The following is a 20,048-nucleotide window of genomic DNA, read 5'->3' on the forward strand; positions in this document are numbered from 1 at the left end:
AACTGGAAATTCAAATCGTTCCGTGGCTTCGTCTCTCCCTATCTATAACTTCCTCTGCCCACCCAAACTCTCGCTTCTTCTGACTGCAGCTTCTTATGCATCCCCCTCTCCCCATTAGCAGCCATGCTCTGGAAATCCCTTAGACCTCTCCATCTTTATAACCTGCCTAAAAACCCACCTCTTTGACCAAGCTTTTGCTCACCCCACTAATGTTGCCTTCTTTGACTCAGAATCTGTTTTTCCTCATGCAGCAGTGAACTGTTTTGGGATATTTTTCTAGGGCGAAGGCACAATATAAATACAAGTTATTGTTATTGATGGATAGAGAAGTTTCAGTTGGACAGAAGTTAGGCTTGGAGATAGATAGAGAAGAGAAGCAGAGGACTGGATAGGAGTTTAGAACGCAAGGTAGCAAGGCATAAAGAGCAGGCAGCGGTGAGTGAAGTGAGTTTTGCCGGCTATACAGGGAAAGCTGAAAATTCATCTGAGGCTGTAGAGAAGAGGGAGGGGCAGCAAACATAAGATTCAGGGCTGCAGGGAAAGCACTCAGAGAATAGCCAAGTATTAAAAAGTGATGAAAGCCAAGGTAGGACGCAGCAGATAAAGAAAGACTATGGTCAGGAGGAACAATCCAGTGAGACAGGTGAACAGGTGCTTCAGTGAGAGGGAAGTCAGGGTCAGCTCGTGTGTTTACACAGAGGAGGGGGCGGATCTGACAGAGGATCCAACAGAGAGGGATTTCTAACTCTTCAGAAGTCACAAACGAGAGCTGCCAGACCTGGGATGCCCTTCCAAATACTATCAGGACCATGCCCTTCCCATCATTTTAGTCTCCAAACTCATGACAATACCCAAAATATTATGCTCAGTGGAAAGCACAAGGCCCACATTCTGGCCATGTGTCCACACTCCTGGTTTGGAGGCCGAGGTGTGTACTGCAGGATGGTTCATCATTTGCCCTTCAGGCAGCAGGTACAAAAAGGTAATGACCCAAAAATGGACCGAGCTATCTGGAGCATCCAGACATTTATTCCATTAATCTGAATTAGCAATGCTTCTTAAACCATGTATTTACTGTGAGTCCTTTCGATATCTTTTCTTTTAATTTTGGATGGAAACAGCTTAGGTGGGTTTAGGCAAAAATTACTTTACAGAATGGCTGTTACACCCATCAGAATAGAATAGGTACAAATCCACTAAAACCTTGACTATATTCTTGTGTGATATCCTCTCCTGTTGTGTCTGAAGAGACCTGTTTGGCAGATTGGAATTGGACAGCATGCTGCATCAGCTAATGTTCAAAGCAACTGCAATCCAATTACCCTTGGTCAAGTGTGTGTGCTGATACACTGACAGCTGCATTTGCTGGATGCTTACCTTAGCCAGTCGAGTTTGGCTGATGACACATGGCAGGCTGTACAGCTGGTGCACAAATGCTTTCAACTCGTGGACAGTTAGCTTTGTCCGAGTCTTCCCACCTTCTGGTTTATGTCTAAAATACAGCAATAAAATAAAGGCAATTATCACAAGTTTGTATTCAAAATGTTGTGATTTACTTGAAGGGTTTTCTGGTTTGTAGAAATGTCAGCCTTTTCCATAAACAGCAACACTCATAATTTGGCCCATGGCTTCCTGCAACCCAACCCACCCTCACCTGGCCAAGCCTTTATCTGCAGGCTGCACTCGAGAATGTTGCTGGCACCAGCATGTAGGAGACATGGAAATTCAGATTATTGGCCTCAATAAATGGTCATCAGCCACATGCACTTACATCATCAAAATTAGAGCAAGACCTGGCTCATTTCATTGGAGGTAAATTGCACAATATGTTTACTGAATACCACTCTCGCAACTGCTTTGATTTCCATCTCTTCCCTGTTATGTATCTCTTTCCAAGATTCTACCCACCTCACAAATCTCTTTCCAATGGCAGCAAGCAGATACTGTGCACCTATGGGCTGGGTGTTTCACCTCACCTAACATGCAGTCCCAACTTGTTCTTTAAGCAACTGCTCCAATGACACATTCAATAAGCTTTCTTTTATGTTCAACACACCGATAACTAAGAATGAAACTTAAGCGGAATCTTTGTTGATGCTTGGATAATTCTCTCATTCTGCCTCTGAATACAACAAGAGAAAACAATTTTTGAAGATGCCCCATTTCTGTCCTCACTTCTGCAGAAGATACACATTTCCCAAGCTTAATGGTGTCCAATCTGCAATTCAAAGGCCATATCAGCTCACTTTGGAATTTCATACAACCCACTAAGCAGGTTCGAATTCTCATTCAAAACAGTGGCTGCGCCCAATCTGATCCCTCCCAATCCTAGCACAGAGCAACAGAGAAATGAATTGAGCTTATTAATGAAGAACTGTCACCACCAAAATATCCTCAGACAGGAACAGCTGATCTGCCATTTGGGAGTAAAGCAAATAGCATTGCAAGCTCAAATAGCAGGAGCACGTGGCTGATATACGCCTCCCACTTTTGGCAGCATGACCTTCCCTCCACTCAGGACTTGCTCCAAGAGTAGATCATACTGCGCTTTTCATTAATAGTTATCACTCAATGCGTGGTTTGGAGCTGGAAGTGTCGCGGCAGCAAAGTGTTAACGATTTTAATGATGTGCTCAGTTCCTTTTGAAAGCACTGTTGGGAGTATGGCAGGCTTCCAAGAGTCAAGAAGTCGCAGTTTGTTTTATTCTCCACTGGCGAATCAGTAGTTTCTCTCAGTGGGTTTTTCAAATAAAACAAGTGTTGTAGCACTCACCTTCCTCATATACAGCTCAGCACTGGAAGCAGGGCTATCACTGGAGCTTGCCCACCCCATATTCATGCAATTAACTCAATCAGAACAGCACTTAAAAGCTCACGCGTGCTCCTGCAACAGACTGCACTCTCCCATGGAAGGCCAACCAGGAAAGTGCACCACCCTAGCTAGCATGCAGCAGTTTCTCTAACAAACATGCCGTACGCACTCGACAGAGGAGTTAGGAGCTGATGGTGAGTGTCTTTTGGGTGGTCAGGCTACTGCAGGTCACTCACCAAAAATAAAATAAGACCAATGACTTTGTAATGTCTTTGTTATGATTTGAACAACTTGACCCCACACATCATAGAAACTTAATCCAATCTTGATTGGATGTGGGAAGTCATTTCTTGTCCTTATGTCATTGACCATTGACCTCCCCTTCTTCCCACTGTCTTCAGTAACCATAAAACAGGGACTCCAGCAGGACTTGTTGGGATAAAACAGATCATGGTCTGTTAGGGGATGCATCATTCGAAGAATTACTAAGACTCTACAAAAGTAGATAAGCTTATTTTCTTTATCATTTGGACATCCCTTACACACCATATGAGCCACAGCAAACTCACAGAATTGAGGAGGCAGGCTCAACCTGCACTGTCAAAACACATGTGCTGAAATCACTGTTGTAAGTTTTGACCAATTCAAGCAGTTACGTCTGGTGAACTTGCGAGGAGCACTCCATATAGATACCAGGTATAATGGCAATGGATACCTGACCGAGAGAATCTTGGGAAGTCGTGAGCAACAAGTAGAATGACCAAAAACTGGACGTCTGAAACATCTACTGGCTACTTGGGACTACGTTAAAGGTGCTATATAAATGCAAGTTGTTGTTGCAAGGTAACATTAGAGAATACAGCCCAGCAACCATTAGACCATACCCGGCTCAGTACTGAATTATACAAGGGCTTCTCAACATATCTGACTGATAACTGATTGGACTTTCTAATGTCCTCATTTTGATGAGCTTAAAACTCTCCACTAACTACACAGTGACACCATGATCCTCACTCAAAACAATGGGAAGGCAGGCAAAGTGGATACAACAATTTCAATTAAATTAAATTGCAAAACTACCACTGATTTTAGTCCGATGAAATGCCCTAACCTCATACCAAATAAGACTGATCTTCAACTAAAGCCCTGAGGCTGAAACTAATACTCCATGAACACTGTCTTCCAAGCAAGAAATTTCAAATTTCAAGTTCAAAGACACTCAAATGTTTTTTCCATCAAGGACCACTTAAAGATCCAACTTTGGAATCAGAAGAGGCAAACAGGTCACGACATCCTTTTAGCTCACGAAGAAACATGCCAAAAGATAAGAACACAGTTTGAAACTGCAGCTCATGAAAAACTGCTATGGTTACACCTGTACTTAAATTCTGCTTGAAACCGAGCTGCATCTCCTCCACAAGCAGGTGGGTGTCGCTAGTGTAATACATTTACACAGTTTCCAATGTGGGCACTGGAATTTATAATGGGAAAAAATGGCAGCAAGTGCCCACAAACAGCCCTAAAATTTTTAATATATTATGGATATAGATAGAAACCATGTTATTATAAATATTGGGTCTGCCCTATATATGCTTTGAGGTTAAGCATCACCAGTGTCTCTCGTGGGGCCACAATGTTACTTATGATCAGGAGTCTGAGACGAATCACTCTATTCTTGAGGTAGACTGGTGTAGATAGGGCTAGCAGGGAGTGATTAGAATGAGTTTAGGCTAGTTCACATGTGCCTTCTGCAGCTCCTAAGGGATATGGAGAGCAGTGCTGCTTCCACGTAGATATAATGTTCTGGGGACACAAAACATTGATTACTGACTGCCTTCAATTGCCAAATATCACTGATGGATCTTCCATTTGTGTGGGTGCGCAGTAAGGCGACTAAAAGCATTCGCCCTCAAACTGTTCACTCCCTCCAAGTACAGACCCAAGAGAGATAATCAATGTGCCAAATCGTGGACTAAGAGTACCTGGGAATGAGTGCCCCTGCTCTTTGTGTATTGGACTACTAAGGATTGTCTGTCAAAAGACTGCCTTGCCCTGAATATGATGTGGAGATGCCGGTGATGGACTGGGGTGGACAAATGTAAGGAGTCTTACAACACCAGGTTATAGTCCAACAGATTTATTTAAAATCACAAGCTTTCGGAGGCTTCCTCCTTCATCAGGTGAGTGTGGGATTCCATGAAAGGTACCGCATATATAGTCAGAGAACAATGCCTAGTGATTACAGATAATCTTTCCAACTGCCCGTTATCAAGGCAATCAAAGGAGTTGAATAGTGTTCAGACAGAGAGACATTACATACAAGACTACTGAATATACAAACGGTCAGAACCCAAAGACAGAGAGAGAGAGACAGAGAGAGAGAGAGAGAGAGAGAGAGAGACAGAGAGAGACAGAGAGAGAGAGAGACAGAGACAGAGAGAGACAGAGACAGAGAGAGAGAGAGACAGAGAGAGAGAGACAGAGAGAGAGAGAGAGAGAGAGACAGAGAGACAGAGAGAGAGAGAGAGACAGAGAGAGAGAGAGACAGAGACAGAGAGAGATAGACAGAGAGAGAGAGATAGACAGAGAGAGAGAGAAACATTCGAAAGGTAGAGAAAAAGAGAGAATGACCAGTTGTATTAAAAACAGATAACTTTTTTTCGCTGGTGGGGTTACGTGTAACGTGACATGAACCCAAGATCCCGGTTGAGGCCGTCCTCATGGGTGCGGAACTTGGCTATCAATTTCTGCTCGACGATTTTGCGTTGTTGTGTGTCTCGAAGGCCGCCTTGGAGAACGTTTACCCGAAGACCGGTGGCTGAATGTCCTTGACTGCTGAAGTGTTCCCCGACTGGGAGGGAACCCTCCTGTTTGGCGATTGTTGCGCGGTGTCCGTTCATCCGTTGTCACAGTGTCTGCATGGTCTCGCCGATGTACCATGCTCCGGGGCATCCTTTCCTGCAACGTATGAGGTAGACAACGTTGGCCGAGTCACAGGAGTATGAACCATGTACCTGGTGGGTGGTGTCCTCTCGTGTGATGGTGGTATCTGTGTCGATGATCTGGCATGTCTTGCAGAGGTTGTCGTGGCAGGGTTGTGTGGTGTCGTGGACGCTGTTCTCCTGAAAGCTGGGTAATTTGCTGCGAACGATGGTCTGTTTGAGGTGAGGTGGCTGGTTGAAGGCGAGTAGTGGAGGCGTGGGGATGGCCTTAGCGAGGTGTTCGTCGTCATCGATGACATGTTGAAGGCTGCGAAGAACATGGTGTAGTTTCTCCGCTCCGGGGAAGTACTGGACAACGAAGGGTACTCTGTTGGCTGTGTCCCGTGTTTGTCTTCTGAGGAGGTCTATGCGATTTTTCGCTGTGGCCCGTCGGAACTGTCGATCGACGAGTCGAGCGTCATATTCCGTTCTTACGAGGGTGTCTTTCAGCGTCTGTAGGTGTCCATCGCGTTCCCCCTTGTCTGAGCAAATCCTGTGTATTCGCAGGGCCTGTCCATAGGGGATGGCCTCTTTGACGTGGTTAGGGTGGAAGCTGGAGAAGTGGAGCATCGTGATGTTGCCCGTGGGCTTGCGGTAGAGTGAGGTGCTGAGGTGCCCGTCTTTGATGGAGATTCGTGTGTCCAAGAAAGAAACCGATTCTGAGGAGTAGTCCATGGTGAGCTTGATGGTGGGATGGAACTTGTTGATGTTATCATGTAGTCTCTTCAGTGATTCTTCGCCATGGGTCCATAGGGAGAAAATGTCATCGATGTATCTGGTGTATAGCGTTGGTTGGAGGTCCTGTGCAGTGAAGAAGTCGTGCTCGAACTTGTGCATGAAAATGTTGGCGTATTGGGGTGCGAATTTGGTCCCCATGGCTGTTCCGTGTGTTTGGATAAAGAACTGGTTATCGAAGGTGAAGACATTGTGATCCAGGATGAAGCGGATGAGTTGTAGGATGGCGTCTGGAGATTGGCTGTTGTTGGTGTTGAGTACTGAGGCCGTTGCAGCGATGCCGTCATCGTGGGGGATACTGGTGTAGAGTGCCGAGACGTCCATCGTGGTGAGAAGTGTTCCTGGTTCAACTGGTCCGTGGGTGTTGAGTTTTTGTAGGAAGTCTGTAGTGTCACGACAGAAGCTGGGGGTTCCCTGTGCGATGGGTTTCAGGATGCCCTCGACGTATCCAGAGAGGTTCTCACACAGGGTTCCGTTGCCTGATACGATAGGACGTCTGGGTGTGTTGGATTTGTGTATCTTTGGGAGGCAGTAGAAGTCTCCCACGCGGGGAGTACGTGGGATGAGAGCGCGTAGGATGCTTTGAAGGTCTGGATCGAAGGTCTTGATCAGTTTGTTGTGCTGGTGGATATGTTCTTTGGTCGGATCTGCGGGTAACTGTCTGTAGTGTTCCTGGTTGTCCAGTTGTCGGTATGCTTCTTTGCAATAGTCCGTTCTGTTCTGTATGACGATGGCTCCTCCTTTGTCCGCTGGTTTGATGACTATGTTGCGGTTGGTCTTGAGAGCGTCGATGGCGTTGCGTTGTGCTTGGGTGACATTCTGGGCTGTCTTGTGAGTGCGGCTGATGAATCTGGCATTGACGCATCTCCTGAGCATACATGTCAAGCTTATGGCGGCGACCCTCCGGAGGAGTCCAATTTGACTCTTTCTTCTTCTTCGGTTGCTGTACCGCGGATAAATCTGTTGGACTATAACCTGGTGTTGTAAGACTCCTTACATTTGCCCTGAATAAATAGCACAAAGTGCTGCAATGCCATTATCAGCACTCAGAACTCCATGCTCAGTTGTCTGAATTTAGCAGATTTCATTGGACTAGTAGATTCATTTGCTAATATCTTGATCATGAGGGAGTTCTGTAAGTGATGCAAGTGTCCTGCTCCCAAAAAGGGACGATTGTGCCTTTGAAATGAGGGTTTGGGGGAGGTGCAGGACTTTGCTGACTGATACTAGGACTCTTGAGCTCAAGATAACATCCCCCTGTGCCACAAAAACATACTGAAGCCTGCCCACCTGGGTCAGCACTACGTTAGGGTTACGGAACTGGGGGTGCTTCTGCCGAGTCAACAACGATCACCTGCAAAGATGTTGGATCCTTAATCCCTGGGCACAAAAGCCCTTAATTACTCTCAAAAGGGTTGTAGATCTGGATGCAATCTCGAGCAAAACGTCAATCTCGCAACCCCCTTCAATGTAGTGCAACACTGTTGCCACATTCTTCACTTTTTGGAGATTAAATTTAGAGGCCTCCAAGAAATTTCCTCCCTGGCCACCCAAAATACCTTTCCTTTCAAACATACCCGCCATGAGTCTGACACATGGGTATTTCGTGATACTTCAGTATCCTCCCTGTAACCATTTCCTCTTTTTGCCAAAGATCCACCTCATAGTTTGGAACTCACATGTGGGCTGGAGGAAGCTCGTTGTATGCCTAAGAGCACCGAACCATGAAGGAGAACTATTTAAACACATCCTGTGCACACGGTAACACTGCTTTTGACTTTGCTGTTACTGAAGAAAGAGCAAAGTGCCCTTGGCCCCACCCAAGCACACAAGGACTCTATCCAGGTGGAACTGGTATTCACCAAGGTCCACAGGTACACCAATGAATTAACAAATGAGGCAGATGGCCTTCACGCCTTCCAATCAAGACTTCTGACATCTCCTTTGAGCTGTGTACAGCCATACCATTACAACTGGGGTCATGCACCACAGTATCCTATTGGCTAGCCCATTGCAGAAGATGGTGAGTCAAGTGCACTAGATCCTAAGCTGAGTCAACAACACAATATTCACAGTAAAAAGCAGCATTACAATATTTTCAGTAATACCAGGATCAGATACTCCCACACCACCCCTTTCAATTCCATCCAACACATCAAACAGGATGGGTGATAACCTTGACTGGCTCCTCTTTCAAGACAGAGATAGGGTGTCAGGAGGACAAAGGCAGACTGGTGAAACGGGCAGACATATTGCAGTTGAGATTTAACGCAGAGCAGTGTGAAGTGATGCATTTTGCAAGGAAGAACGAGGTGAGCCAAGAGAGATCTGGGGGTTCACATACACAAAGCTTCGAAGGTGGCTGGACAAGTTGATATGGCTGTTACAAAAGCATGTGGGATCCTTGGTTTATAAATAGAGACATAGAGTACAAAAGCAAGGAAGTTATGGTAGAACCATAGAAAAGATATACACAGAAGGGGGCCATTCGGCCCATCAAGTCTGCGCCAGCTCGAAGAACAACCAGGTGCCCATTCTAATCCCATCTTCCAGCACCTGGTCCGTAGCCCTGCAGCTTACAGCATTTTATGTGCAGGTTCAGGTACTTTTTAAAAGAGTTGAGGGTCCCTGCCTCTACCACCAATTCGGGCAGTGAATTCCATACACCCACCACCCTCTGGGTAAAAAAGTTTTTCCTCATGTCCCCTCTAATCCTTTCGCCAATCAGCTTAAATCTATAAAAGGTAAACCTTTATAAAACATTGGTTAGGCCTCAGCTGGAGTATTGTGTTCAATACTGGGCACCACACTTTAGGACGGATGTCAAGGCCTTAGAGAGGGTACAAAGGAGATTTACCAGAATGGTACCAGGGATGAGGGACTTCAGTTACATGGAAAGACTAGAGAAGCTGGGATTGTTCTCCTTGGAGCAGAGAAGGTTAAGGGGAGATTTAATAGAGGTGTCCAAAATTATGAGGGGTTTTGATAGATGGGGAGAAACTGTTTCCACTGGCAGGAGGGTCAGTAACCAGAGGACCCAGATTTAAGATAATTGGCAAAACATCCAGGGGGCAGAAGAGAAATTTGTTTACACAGCGAGTTGTTATGACCTGGAATGCACTGCCTGAAAGGGAGGTGGAAGCAGATTCAATAGTCACTTTCAAAAGGGAATTGGATAAATACTTGAAGGGGAGAAAATTTGCAGGGCTATGGGGAAAAGTCAGGCAGTGATTGGATAGCTCTTTCAAAGAGCTGGCACAGACAATATGGGCCAAATGGCCTCATTCTGTGTTGTATCTTTCTGTGATTCTCACCCAGTTTATATAGTTCCTGGAGCCAGAGAACACATCTTGAAATCTAAGATTTGGCCATGTATTACCATCATTTCCAACCTCCCCACACTTTCACACACTGTACCCCATCCAACACCCCAACCCTTCACACACACTGTACCCCATCCAACTCCCCACCCTTTCACACACACTGTACCCCATCCAACTCCCCACCCTCTCACACACACACTGTACCCCATCCAACTCCCCCCCTTTCACACACACTGTACCCCATCCAACACCCCACCCTCTCACACACACTGTACCCCATCCAACTCCCCACCCTCTCACACACACACTGTACCCCATCCAACTCCCCACCCTTTCACACACACTGTACCCCATCCAACTCCCCACCCTCTCACTCACACTGGACCCCATCCAACTCCCCACCCTCTCACACAGACACTGTACCCCATCCAACTCCCCACCCTTTCACACACACTGTACCCCATCCAACTCCCCACCCTCTCACACAGACACTGTACCCCATCCAGCTCCCCACCCTTTCACACACACTGTACCCATCCAACTCCCCACCCTTTCACACACACTGTACCCCATCCAACTCCCCACCCTCTCACACACACACTGTACCCCATCCAACTCCCCACCCTCTCACACACACACTGTACCCCATCCAACTCCCCACCCTCTCACACACACTGTACCCCATCCAACACCCCACCCTCTCACACACACTGTACCCCATCCAACTCCCCACCCTCTCACACACACACTGTACCCCATCCAACTCCCCACCCTCTCACACACACTGTACCCCATCCAACACCCCACCCTCTCACACACACTGTACCCCATCCAACTCCCCACCCTTTCACACACACTGTACCCCATCCAACTCCCCACCCTCTCACACACACACTGTACCCCATCCAACTCCCCACCCTCTCACACACACTGTACCCCATCCAACTCCCCACCCTCACATACACACACTGTACCCCATCCAACTCCCCACCCTCTCACACAGACACTGTACCCCATCCAACACCCCACCCTCTCACAGACACTGTACCCCATCCAACTCCCCACCCTCTCACACAGACACTGTACCCCATCCAACTCCCCACCCTCTCACACACACTGTACCCCATCCATCTCCCCACCCTTTCACACACACTGTACCCCATCCAACTCCCCACCCTCTCACACACACTGTACCCCATCCATCTCCCCACCCTTTCACACACACTGTACCCCATCCAACTCCCCACCCTCTCACACACACTGTACCCCATCCAACTCCCCACCCTCTCACACAGACACTGTACCCCATCCAACTCCCCACCCTCTCACACAGACACTGTACCCCATCCAACACCCCACCCTCTCACAGACACTGTACCCCATCCAACTCCCCACCCTCTCACACAGACACTGTACCCCATCCAACTCCCCACCCTCTCACACACACTGTACCCCATCCATCTCCCCACCCTTTCACACACACTGTACCCCATCCAACTCCCCACCCTCTCACACACACTGTACCCCATCCATCTCCCCACCCTTTCACACACACTGTACCCCATCCAACTCCCCACCCTCTCACACACACTGTACCCCATCCAACTCCCCACCCTCTCACACAGACACTGTACCCCATCCAACTCCCCACCCTCTCACACACACACTGTACCCCATCCAACTCCCCACCCTCTCACACAGACACTGTACCCCATCCAACTCCCCACCCTCTCACACAGACATTGTACCCCATCCAACTCCCCACCCTCTCACACAGACACTGTACCCCATCCAACTCCCCACCCTCTCACACACACACTGTACCCCATCCAACTCCCCACCCTCTCACACAGACACTGTACCCCATCCAACTCCCCACCCTCTCACACAGACATTGTACCCCATCCAACTCCCCACCCTCTCACACACACACTGTACCCCATCCAACTCCCCACCCTCTCACACAGACACTGTACCCCATCCAACTCCCCACCCTCTCACACAGACATTGTACCCCATCCAACTCCCCACCCTCTCACACAGACACTGTACCCCATCCAACTCCCCACCCTCTCACACACACACTGTACCCCATCCAACTCCCCACCCTCTCACACAGACACTGTACCCCATCCAACTCCCCACCCTCTCACACAGACATTGTACCCCATCCAACTCCCCACCCTCTCACACAGACACTGTACCCCATCCAACTCCCCACCCTCTCACACAGACATTGTACCCCATCCAACTCCCCACCCTCTCACACAGACATTGTACCCCATCCAACTCCCCACCCTCTCACACACACACTGTACCCCATCCAACTCCCCACCCTCTCACACACACACTGTACCCCATCCAACTCCCCACCCTCTCACACAGACACTGTACCCCATCCAACTCCCCACCCTCTCACACACACACTGTACCCCATCCAACTCCCCACCCTCTCACACACACACTGTACCCCATCCAACTCCCCACCCTCTCACACACACACTGTACCCCATCCAACTCCCCACCCTCTCACACAGACATTGTACCCCATCCAACTCCCCACCCTCTCACACACACACTGTACCCCATCCAACTCCCCACCCTCTCACACACACACTGTACCCCATCCAACTCCCCACCCTCTCACACACACACTGTACCCCATCCAACTCCCCACCCTCTCACACACACACTGTACCCCATCCAACTCCCCACCCTCTCACACAGACACTGTACCCCATCCAACTCCCCACCCTTTCACACACACACTGTACCCCATCCAACTCCCCACCCTTTCACACACACTGTACCCCATCCAACTCCCCACCCTCTCACACACACACTGTACCCCATCCAACTCCCCACCCTTTCACACACACTGTACACCATCCAACTCCCCACCCTCTCACACACACACTGTACCCCATCCAACTCCCCACCCTTTCACACACACTGTACACCATCCAACTCCCCACCCTCTCACACACACACTGTACCCCATCCAACTCCCCACCCTTTCACACACACACTACCCCATCCAACTCCCCACCCTTTCACACACACACTGTACCCCATCCAACTCCCCACCCTCTCACACACACTGTACCCCATCCAACTCCCCACCCTCTCACACACACTGTACCCCATCCAACTCCCCACCCTCTCACACACACACTGTACCCCATCCAACTCCCCACCCTCTCACACACACTGTACCCCATCCAACTCCCCACCCTCTCACACACACACTGTACCCCATCCAACTCCCCACCCTCTCACACACACACTGTACCCCATCCAACTCCCCACCCTCTCACAGACACTGTACCCCATCCAACTCCCCACCCTCTCACACAGACACTGTACCCCATCCAACTCCCCACCCTCTCACACACACACTGTACCCCATCCAACTCCCCACCCTCTCACAGACACTGTACCCCATCCAACTCCCCACCCTCTCACACAGACACTGTACCCCATCCAACTCCCCACCCTCTCACACAGACACTGTACCCCATCCAACTCCCCACCCTCTCACACAGACACTGTACCCCATCCAACTCCCCACCCTCTCACACAGACACTGTACCCCATCCAACTCCCCACCCTCTCACACACACACTGTACCACATCCAACTCCCCACCCTTTCACACACTGTACCCCATCCAACTCCCCACCCTCTCACACAGACACTGTACCCCATCCAACTCCCCACCCTCTCACACACACACTGTACCCCATCCAACTCCCCACCCTTTCACACACACTGTACACCATCCAACTCCCCACCCTCTCACACACACACTGTACCCCATCCAACTCCCCACCCTTTCACACACACTGTACCCCATCCAACTCCCCACCCTCTCACACACACACTGTACCCCATCCAACTCCCCACCCTCTCACACACACTGTACCCCATCCAACTCCCCACCCTCTCACACACACTGTACCCCATCCAACTCCCCACCCTCTCACACACACACTGTACCCCATCCAACACCCCACCCTCTCACACACACTGTACCCCATCCAACTCCCCACCCTCTCACACACACACTGTACCCCATCCAACTCCCCACCCTCTCACACACACACTGTACCCCATCCAACACCCCACCCTTTCACACACACTGTACCCCATCCAACTCCCCACCCTCTCACACACACACTGTACCACATCCAACTCCCCACCCTCTCACACACACACACTGTACCCCATCCAACTCCCCACCCTCTCACACACACTGTACCCCATCCAACTCCCCACCCTCTCACACACACACTGTACCCCATCCAACTCCCCACCCTTTCACACACACTGTACCCCATCCAACTCCCCACCCTTTCACACACAGACACTGTACCCCATCCAACTCCCCACCCTCTCACACAGACACTGTACCCCATCCAATTCCCCACCCTCTCACACACACTGTACCCCATCCAACTCCCCACCCTCTCACACACACACTGTACCCCATCCAACTCCCCACCCTCTCACACACACTGTACCCCATCCAACTCCCCACCCTTTCACACACACTGTACCCCATCCAACTCCCCACCCTTTCACACACACTGTACCCCATCCAACTCCCCACCCTCTCACACACACACTGTACCCCATCCAACTCCCCACCCTCTCACACACACACTGTACCCCATCCAACTCCCCACCCTTTCACTCACACTGTACCCCATCCAACTCCCCACCCTTTCACACACACACTGTACCCCATCCAACTCCCCACCCTTTCACACACACTGTACCCCATCCAACTCCCCACCCTTTCACACACACACTGTACCCCATCCAACTCCCCACCCTCTCACACACACACTGTACCCCATCCAACTCCCCACCCTTTCACACACACTGTACCCCATCCAACTCCCCACCCTTTCACACACACTGTACCCCATCCAACTCCCCACCCTCTCACACACACACTGTACCCCATCCAACTCCCCACCCTTTCACACACACTGTACCCCATCCAACTCCCGACCCTTTCACTCACACTGTACCCCATCCAACTCCCCACCCTCTCACACACACACTGTACCCCATCCAACTCCCCACCCTTTCACACACACTGTACCCCATCCAACTCCCCACCCTTTCACACACACTGTACCCCATCCAACTCCCCACCCTTTCACACACACTGTACCCCATCCAACTCCCCACCCTTTCACACACACACTGTACCTCATCCAACTCCCCACCCTCTCACACAGACACTGTACCCCATTCAACTCCCCACCCTCTCACACACACACTGTACCCCATTCAACTCCCCACCCTCTCACACACACACTGTACCCCATCCAACTCCCCACCCTTTCACAGACACTGTACCCCATCCAACACCCCACCCTCTCACACACACACTGTACCCCATCCAACTCCCCACCCTCTCACACACACACTGTACCCCATCCAACTCCCCACCCTCTCACACAGACATTGTACCCCATCCAACTCCCCACCCTTTCACACACACTGTACCCCATCCAACTCCCCACCCTCTCACACAGACATTGTACCCCATCCAACTCCCCACCCTTTCACACACACTGTACCCCATCCAACACCCCACCCTCTCACACACACACTGTACCCCATTCAACTCCCCACCCTCTCACACACACACTGTACCCCATCCAACTCCCCACCCTCTCACACACACTGTACCCCATCCAACTCCCCACCCTCTCACACACACACTGTACCCCATCCAACTCCCCACCCTCTCTCACACACACACTGTACCCCATCCAACTCCCCACCCTCTCACACACACACTGTACCCCATCCAACTCCCCACCCTCTCACACACACTGTACCCCATCCAACTCCCCACCCTCTCACACACACACTGTACCCCATCCAACTCCCCACCCTTTCACACACACTGTACCCCATCCAACTCCCCACCCTCTCACACACACACTGTACCCCATCCAACTCCCCACCCTTTCACACACACTGTACCCCATCCAACTCCCCACCCTCTCACACACACACTGTACCCCATCCAACTCCCCACCCTTTCACACACACTGTACCCCATCCAACTCCCCACCCTCTCACACACACTGTATCCCATCCAACTCCCCACCCTCTCACACACACACTGTACCCCATCCAACTCCCCACCCTCTCACACGCACTGTACCCCATCCAACTCCCCACCCTCTCACACACACTGTACCCCATCCAACTCCCCACCCTCTCACACGCACTGTACCCCATCCAACTCCCCACCCTCTCACACGCACTGTACCCCATCCAACTCCCCACCCTCTCACACGCACTGTACCCCATCCAACTCCCCACCCTCTCACACACACACTGTACCCCATCCAACTCCCCACCCTCTCACACACACTGTACCCCATCCAACTCCCCACCCTCTCACACACACACTGTACCCCATCCAACTCCCCACCCTTTCACACACACACTGTACCCCATCCAACTCCCCACCCTCTCACACACACACTGTACCCCATCCAACTCCCCACCCTCTCACACACACACTGTACCCCATCCAACTCCCCACCCTCTCACACACACTGTACCCCATCCAACTCCCCACCCTTTCACACACACTGTACCCCATCCAACTCCCCACCCTCTCACACACACACTGTACCCCATCCAACTCCCCACCCTCTCACACAGACACTGTACCCCATCCAACGCCCCACCCTCTCACACACACTGTACCCCATCCAACACCCCACCCTTTCACACACACTGTACCCCATCCAACTCCCCACCCTCTCACACACACACTGTACCCCATCCAACTCCCCACCCTCTCACACACACACTGTACCCCATCCAACTCCCCACCCTTTCACACACACTGTACCCCATCCAACTCCCCACCCTCTCACACACACACTGTACCCCATCCAACTCCCCACCCTTTCACACACACTGTACCCCATCCAGCTCCCCACCCTTTCACACACACTGTACCCCATCCAGCTCCCCACCCTTTCACACACACTGTACCCCATCCAGCTCCCTACCTGTTCAAAGACACTGTACCCCATCCAACTCGCCAGCATTTCAGACATTGTACCCCATTCAAATTCCCCCCATTTCAGACACTGCACCCCTCCTCACTCCCTTATCTTTGAATGTTGACACCCTCCTTCCTCTCCTCCCATCCTCTTCCTTCTCCTATTTTCCATTCCATTGCCATCCACTCCCCATTCCTGCTCCCCTTCATTGTCATCCATTAAATACTGCATCCATTCCCTGCTCAGTTCCATGCTAACCTGTCTGGCAACTAATATAATAGACCAGGCTCCTCTAAGCAGCACTCCCAGCGCTAATGGCAGGGATTGTGGCTTCTACATACTGTCAGCACAGACTCTCACGGCAGCCGCAATCCCTGCCATTAGTGTTGAAAGTGGCTTTAAACAGTGCAAACAGCAGCTGGGCTTGGGTAGAAGTAGGACTAAGGGAACGGGTCTGTGCAGGTTTTTGTCAGCAAATACAGAAGCGCTGACCACAACCTCAAATTCTAATGGTTGGCATATATGCACATCAAATCCCAGTTGGTATTCTCCATGTAAAATTCTACAGTACTCTCTATTAACACCTCAGTTCCATCTTCATAAAACTTCTTTATCCTAAATCTCATTCATGCAATTATCTTCGTCTATCTAACCTCGCAGTGCTCAAATATCACAAACGGAACAGACCAGGGATCAGATGCTCAAACTGCCATCTATGATGGAACAAGGTGACCAAGAAGAGACTAAAAGAGAGATGGGGGAGAAAATTTAATGAACTTCTGAAGAACGATATGTAAAACTTTCATCACAAAGCAGAAGTACCACCTGCTCTCCCAGATGTCAGGCTGCTTACCTGTTGCGCTGCTTTCTGCTGACGAGCAGTTGGGCAATAGAAGCACAAGTTTCTGCCTCTTTCACAGCAGCTCGCAGCTGCCGCAGCAGATCATTTTCAGGAAATTTCTTCTCTTCTGCTTCTTCCAACCGAGTTTTCAGCTCACAAAGATCTGGTCAGGAGCGAGGATAACAGAAAGCACTACTTCAAATTTATAGAAACTGTAAATCAGCAATTTCCAAATAATCAGATGAAGCCACAAGAGCCTTAAGTATGTTGGATGAAGTGAACCAAGTTTCTTTTTCTCTGGGGAGGAGGGAAAGGAGAGAGTGGTAACTTTTCTATAATCAGATTCTGAGGTGTGATGGAATTTCCAATACCATTTATGTATTTATGGCACCAACATTTACATTATAATGCCATTAACTGTACAAATTAGATCTCTTGTATTGCTTTACATACTTTCATTGATGTTGTGTTGGGAGGAGAACAGAACCTACTCATTGAAATTTATATCCCAGTACAAAAAGAGCAGCCTAACCTGATTACATAGATTATTGGGCATGTGCTTTACAGAACCTGCAGAACAGGAGCAGTGCCTGAACTGGTAGTAGCCTTCAAAGGAGCTCGCCAATGCTACTTAAATAAGGTTATCGTCCCTGCATCAATACCCCTTGTGTCAAAGCATTGCAGATTCTAATATCGAAGATTTGAAGAAGGATCTGCACCTCACTTATCTGTTCTCTCCAGAGATGCTGACTGACCTGTTGTGTGTTTCCAGTTTGTGTTTTTACTTTTCATAACCCTTATTTAAGACTTAATTTTTCTTCTGGGCAAATTTTGAGTTTTTGAAGCTGTGAGCTTGGAAGTAGAACACTTCGTATTTTAGACAGTGACAATATCAACCACTCCCAGGGCAGGTACAGCATGCAGTGTATCTAACATACAGAGTACAGATCCAGAGGAGGGTTGCAAATGTTATACCCGTTCAAAAAAAGGGGAGAAGGATCAACCTGGCAACTACAGACCAGTCAGCCTAACGACGGTGGTGGGGAAACTTCTAGAGACAATAATACGGGACAAAATTAATTGCCACTTGGAATAACAAGGGTTAATAAATGACAGCCAATGTGGATTTGTTAAATGCAAATCGTGTCTGACTAACTTGATTGAGTTCTTCGCTGAAATAACAGAGGGTTGATGAAGGTAGTGCAGTTGATGTGTATATGGACTTTCAGAAGGCGTTTGATAAAGTACCACATAATAGAATTGTTAACAAAATTGAAGCCCACGGGATTAAAGGGGCAGTGGCAGCGTGGATACAAAACTGTCTTTGAAGATGGCAAACAAATTGAAAAGGCTGTTAAAAAAGCATACGGGATCCTGGGCTTTATTAATAAAGGCAGAGTACAAAAACAAGGAAGTGATGCTAAACCTTTATAAATCACTGGTTAGGCCCCAGCTGGAATATTGTGTTCAATTCTGGGCACCAAACTTTAGGAAGGATGTCAAGGCCTTAGAGAGGGTGCAGAAAAGGTTTACTTGAATGGTACCAGGCATGAAAGACTTCAGATACATAAATCGACTAGAGAAACTGGGTTGTTCTCCTTACAGCTGAGAAGGTTAAGGGGAGATTTGATAGAGGTTTACAAAATAATGAAGGCTTTTGATACAGTAAAGAAGTAAAAGCTGTTTCGAGTGGCAGAAGTGTCAGTAACCTGAGGACACAGATTTAAGGTAATTGGCAAAAGAACCAGATACGACATGAGGAAAAAAAATTTTACGTAGCGAGTTGTAATGATCTGGGACGCACTGTCTGAAAGATTCAATAATAACTTTCAAAAGGGAATTGGATAAATACTTGAAGTGGAAAAATTTTCAGGGCTATGGAGAAAGTGCAGGGGAATGGGACCAATTGGAAAGCTCTTTCAAAGAGCCAGCACAGGAACAATGGGCCGAATCGCCTCCTTCTGTGTTGTATCATTCTACAATTCTATGATCAATCTCCCATCAAACACCCTCAAAGCAGGTACAGCATGAGTTAAATACAGAGTAAAGCTCCCTCTGCACTGTCCTATCAAACGATCCCAGGGTAGGTACAGCACAACTGGGAACAGAATACAATTCCATCGACTTTACTCCAATAACTGCACCACAGAGACTTCAGTTTATTTTAATAGAACCACACAACCATAGAAAAGATACATCACAGAAGGGGGCCATTCGGCCCATCGTGTCCGCGCAGGCTCGAAGAACAACCAGGTTCCCATTCTAATCCCACCTTCCAGCACCCAGTCCGTAGCCCTGCTGCTTAC

At 49.1% G+C, this 20,048-nt stretch overlaps 1 protein-coding gene across 2 annotated transcripts in view; it reads right to left on the reverse strand.

Annotated features, from left to right (window-relative positions):
* The window catches only part of kdm5a (lysine demethylase 5A), a 241,156-nt gene that overhangs the window by 77,366 nt on the left and 143,742 nt on the right, over positions 1–20,048 (reverse strand). For both annotated transcript variants that reach the window (XM_067999950.1, XM_067999951.1), the window contains exons 17-18: positions 17,755–17,905; positions 1,378–1,492 (exon numbers count right to left, since the gene is read on the reverse strand). In XM_067999950.1, coding sequence (XP_067856051.1) covers positions 1,378–1,492; positions 17,755–17,905 — 266 coding nt within the window. The remainder of the gene's footprint in view (positions 1–1,377; positions 1,493–17,754; positions 17,906–20,048) is intronic.

The sequence above is a fragment of the Heptranchias perlo genome, chromosome 18 (assembly GCF_035084215.1).
Source record: "Heptranchias perlo isolate sHepPer1 chromosome 18, sHepPer1.hap1, whole genome shotgun sequence".
Lineage (NCBI taxonomy): Eukaryota > Metazoa > Chordata > Chondrichthyes > Hexanchiformes > Hexanchidae > Heptranchias > Heptranchias perlo.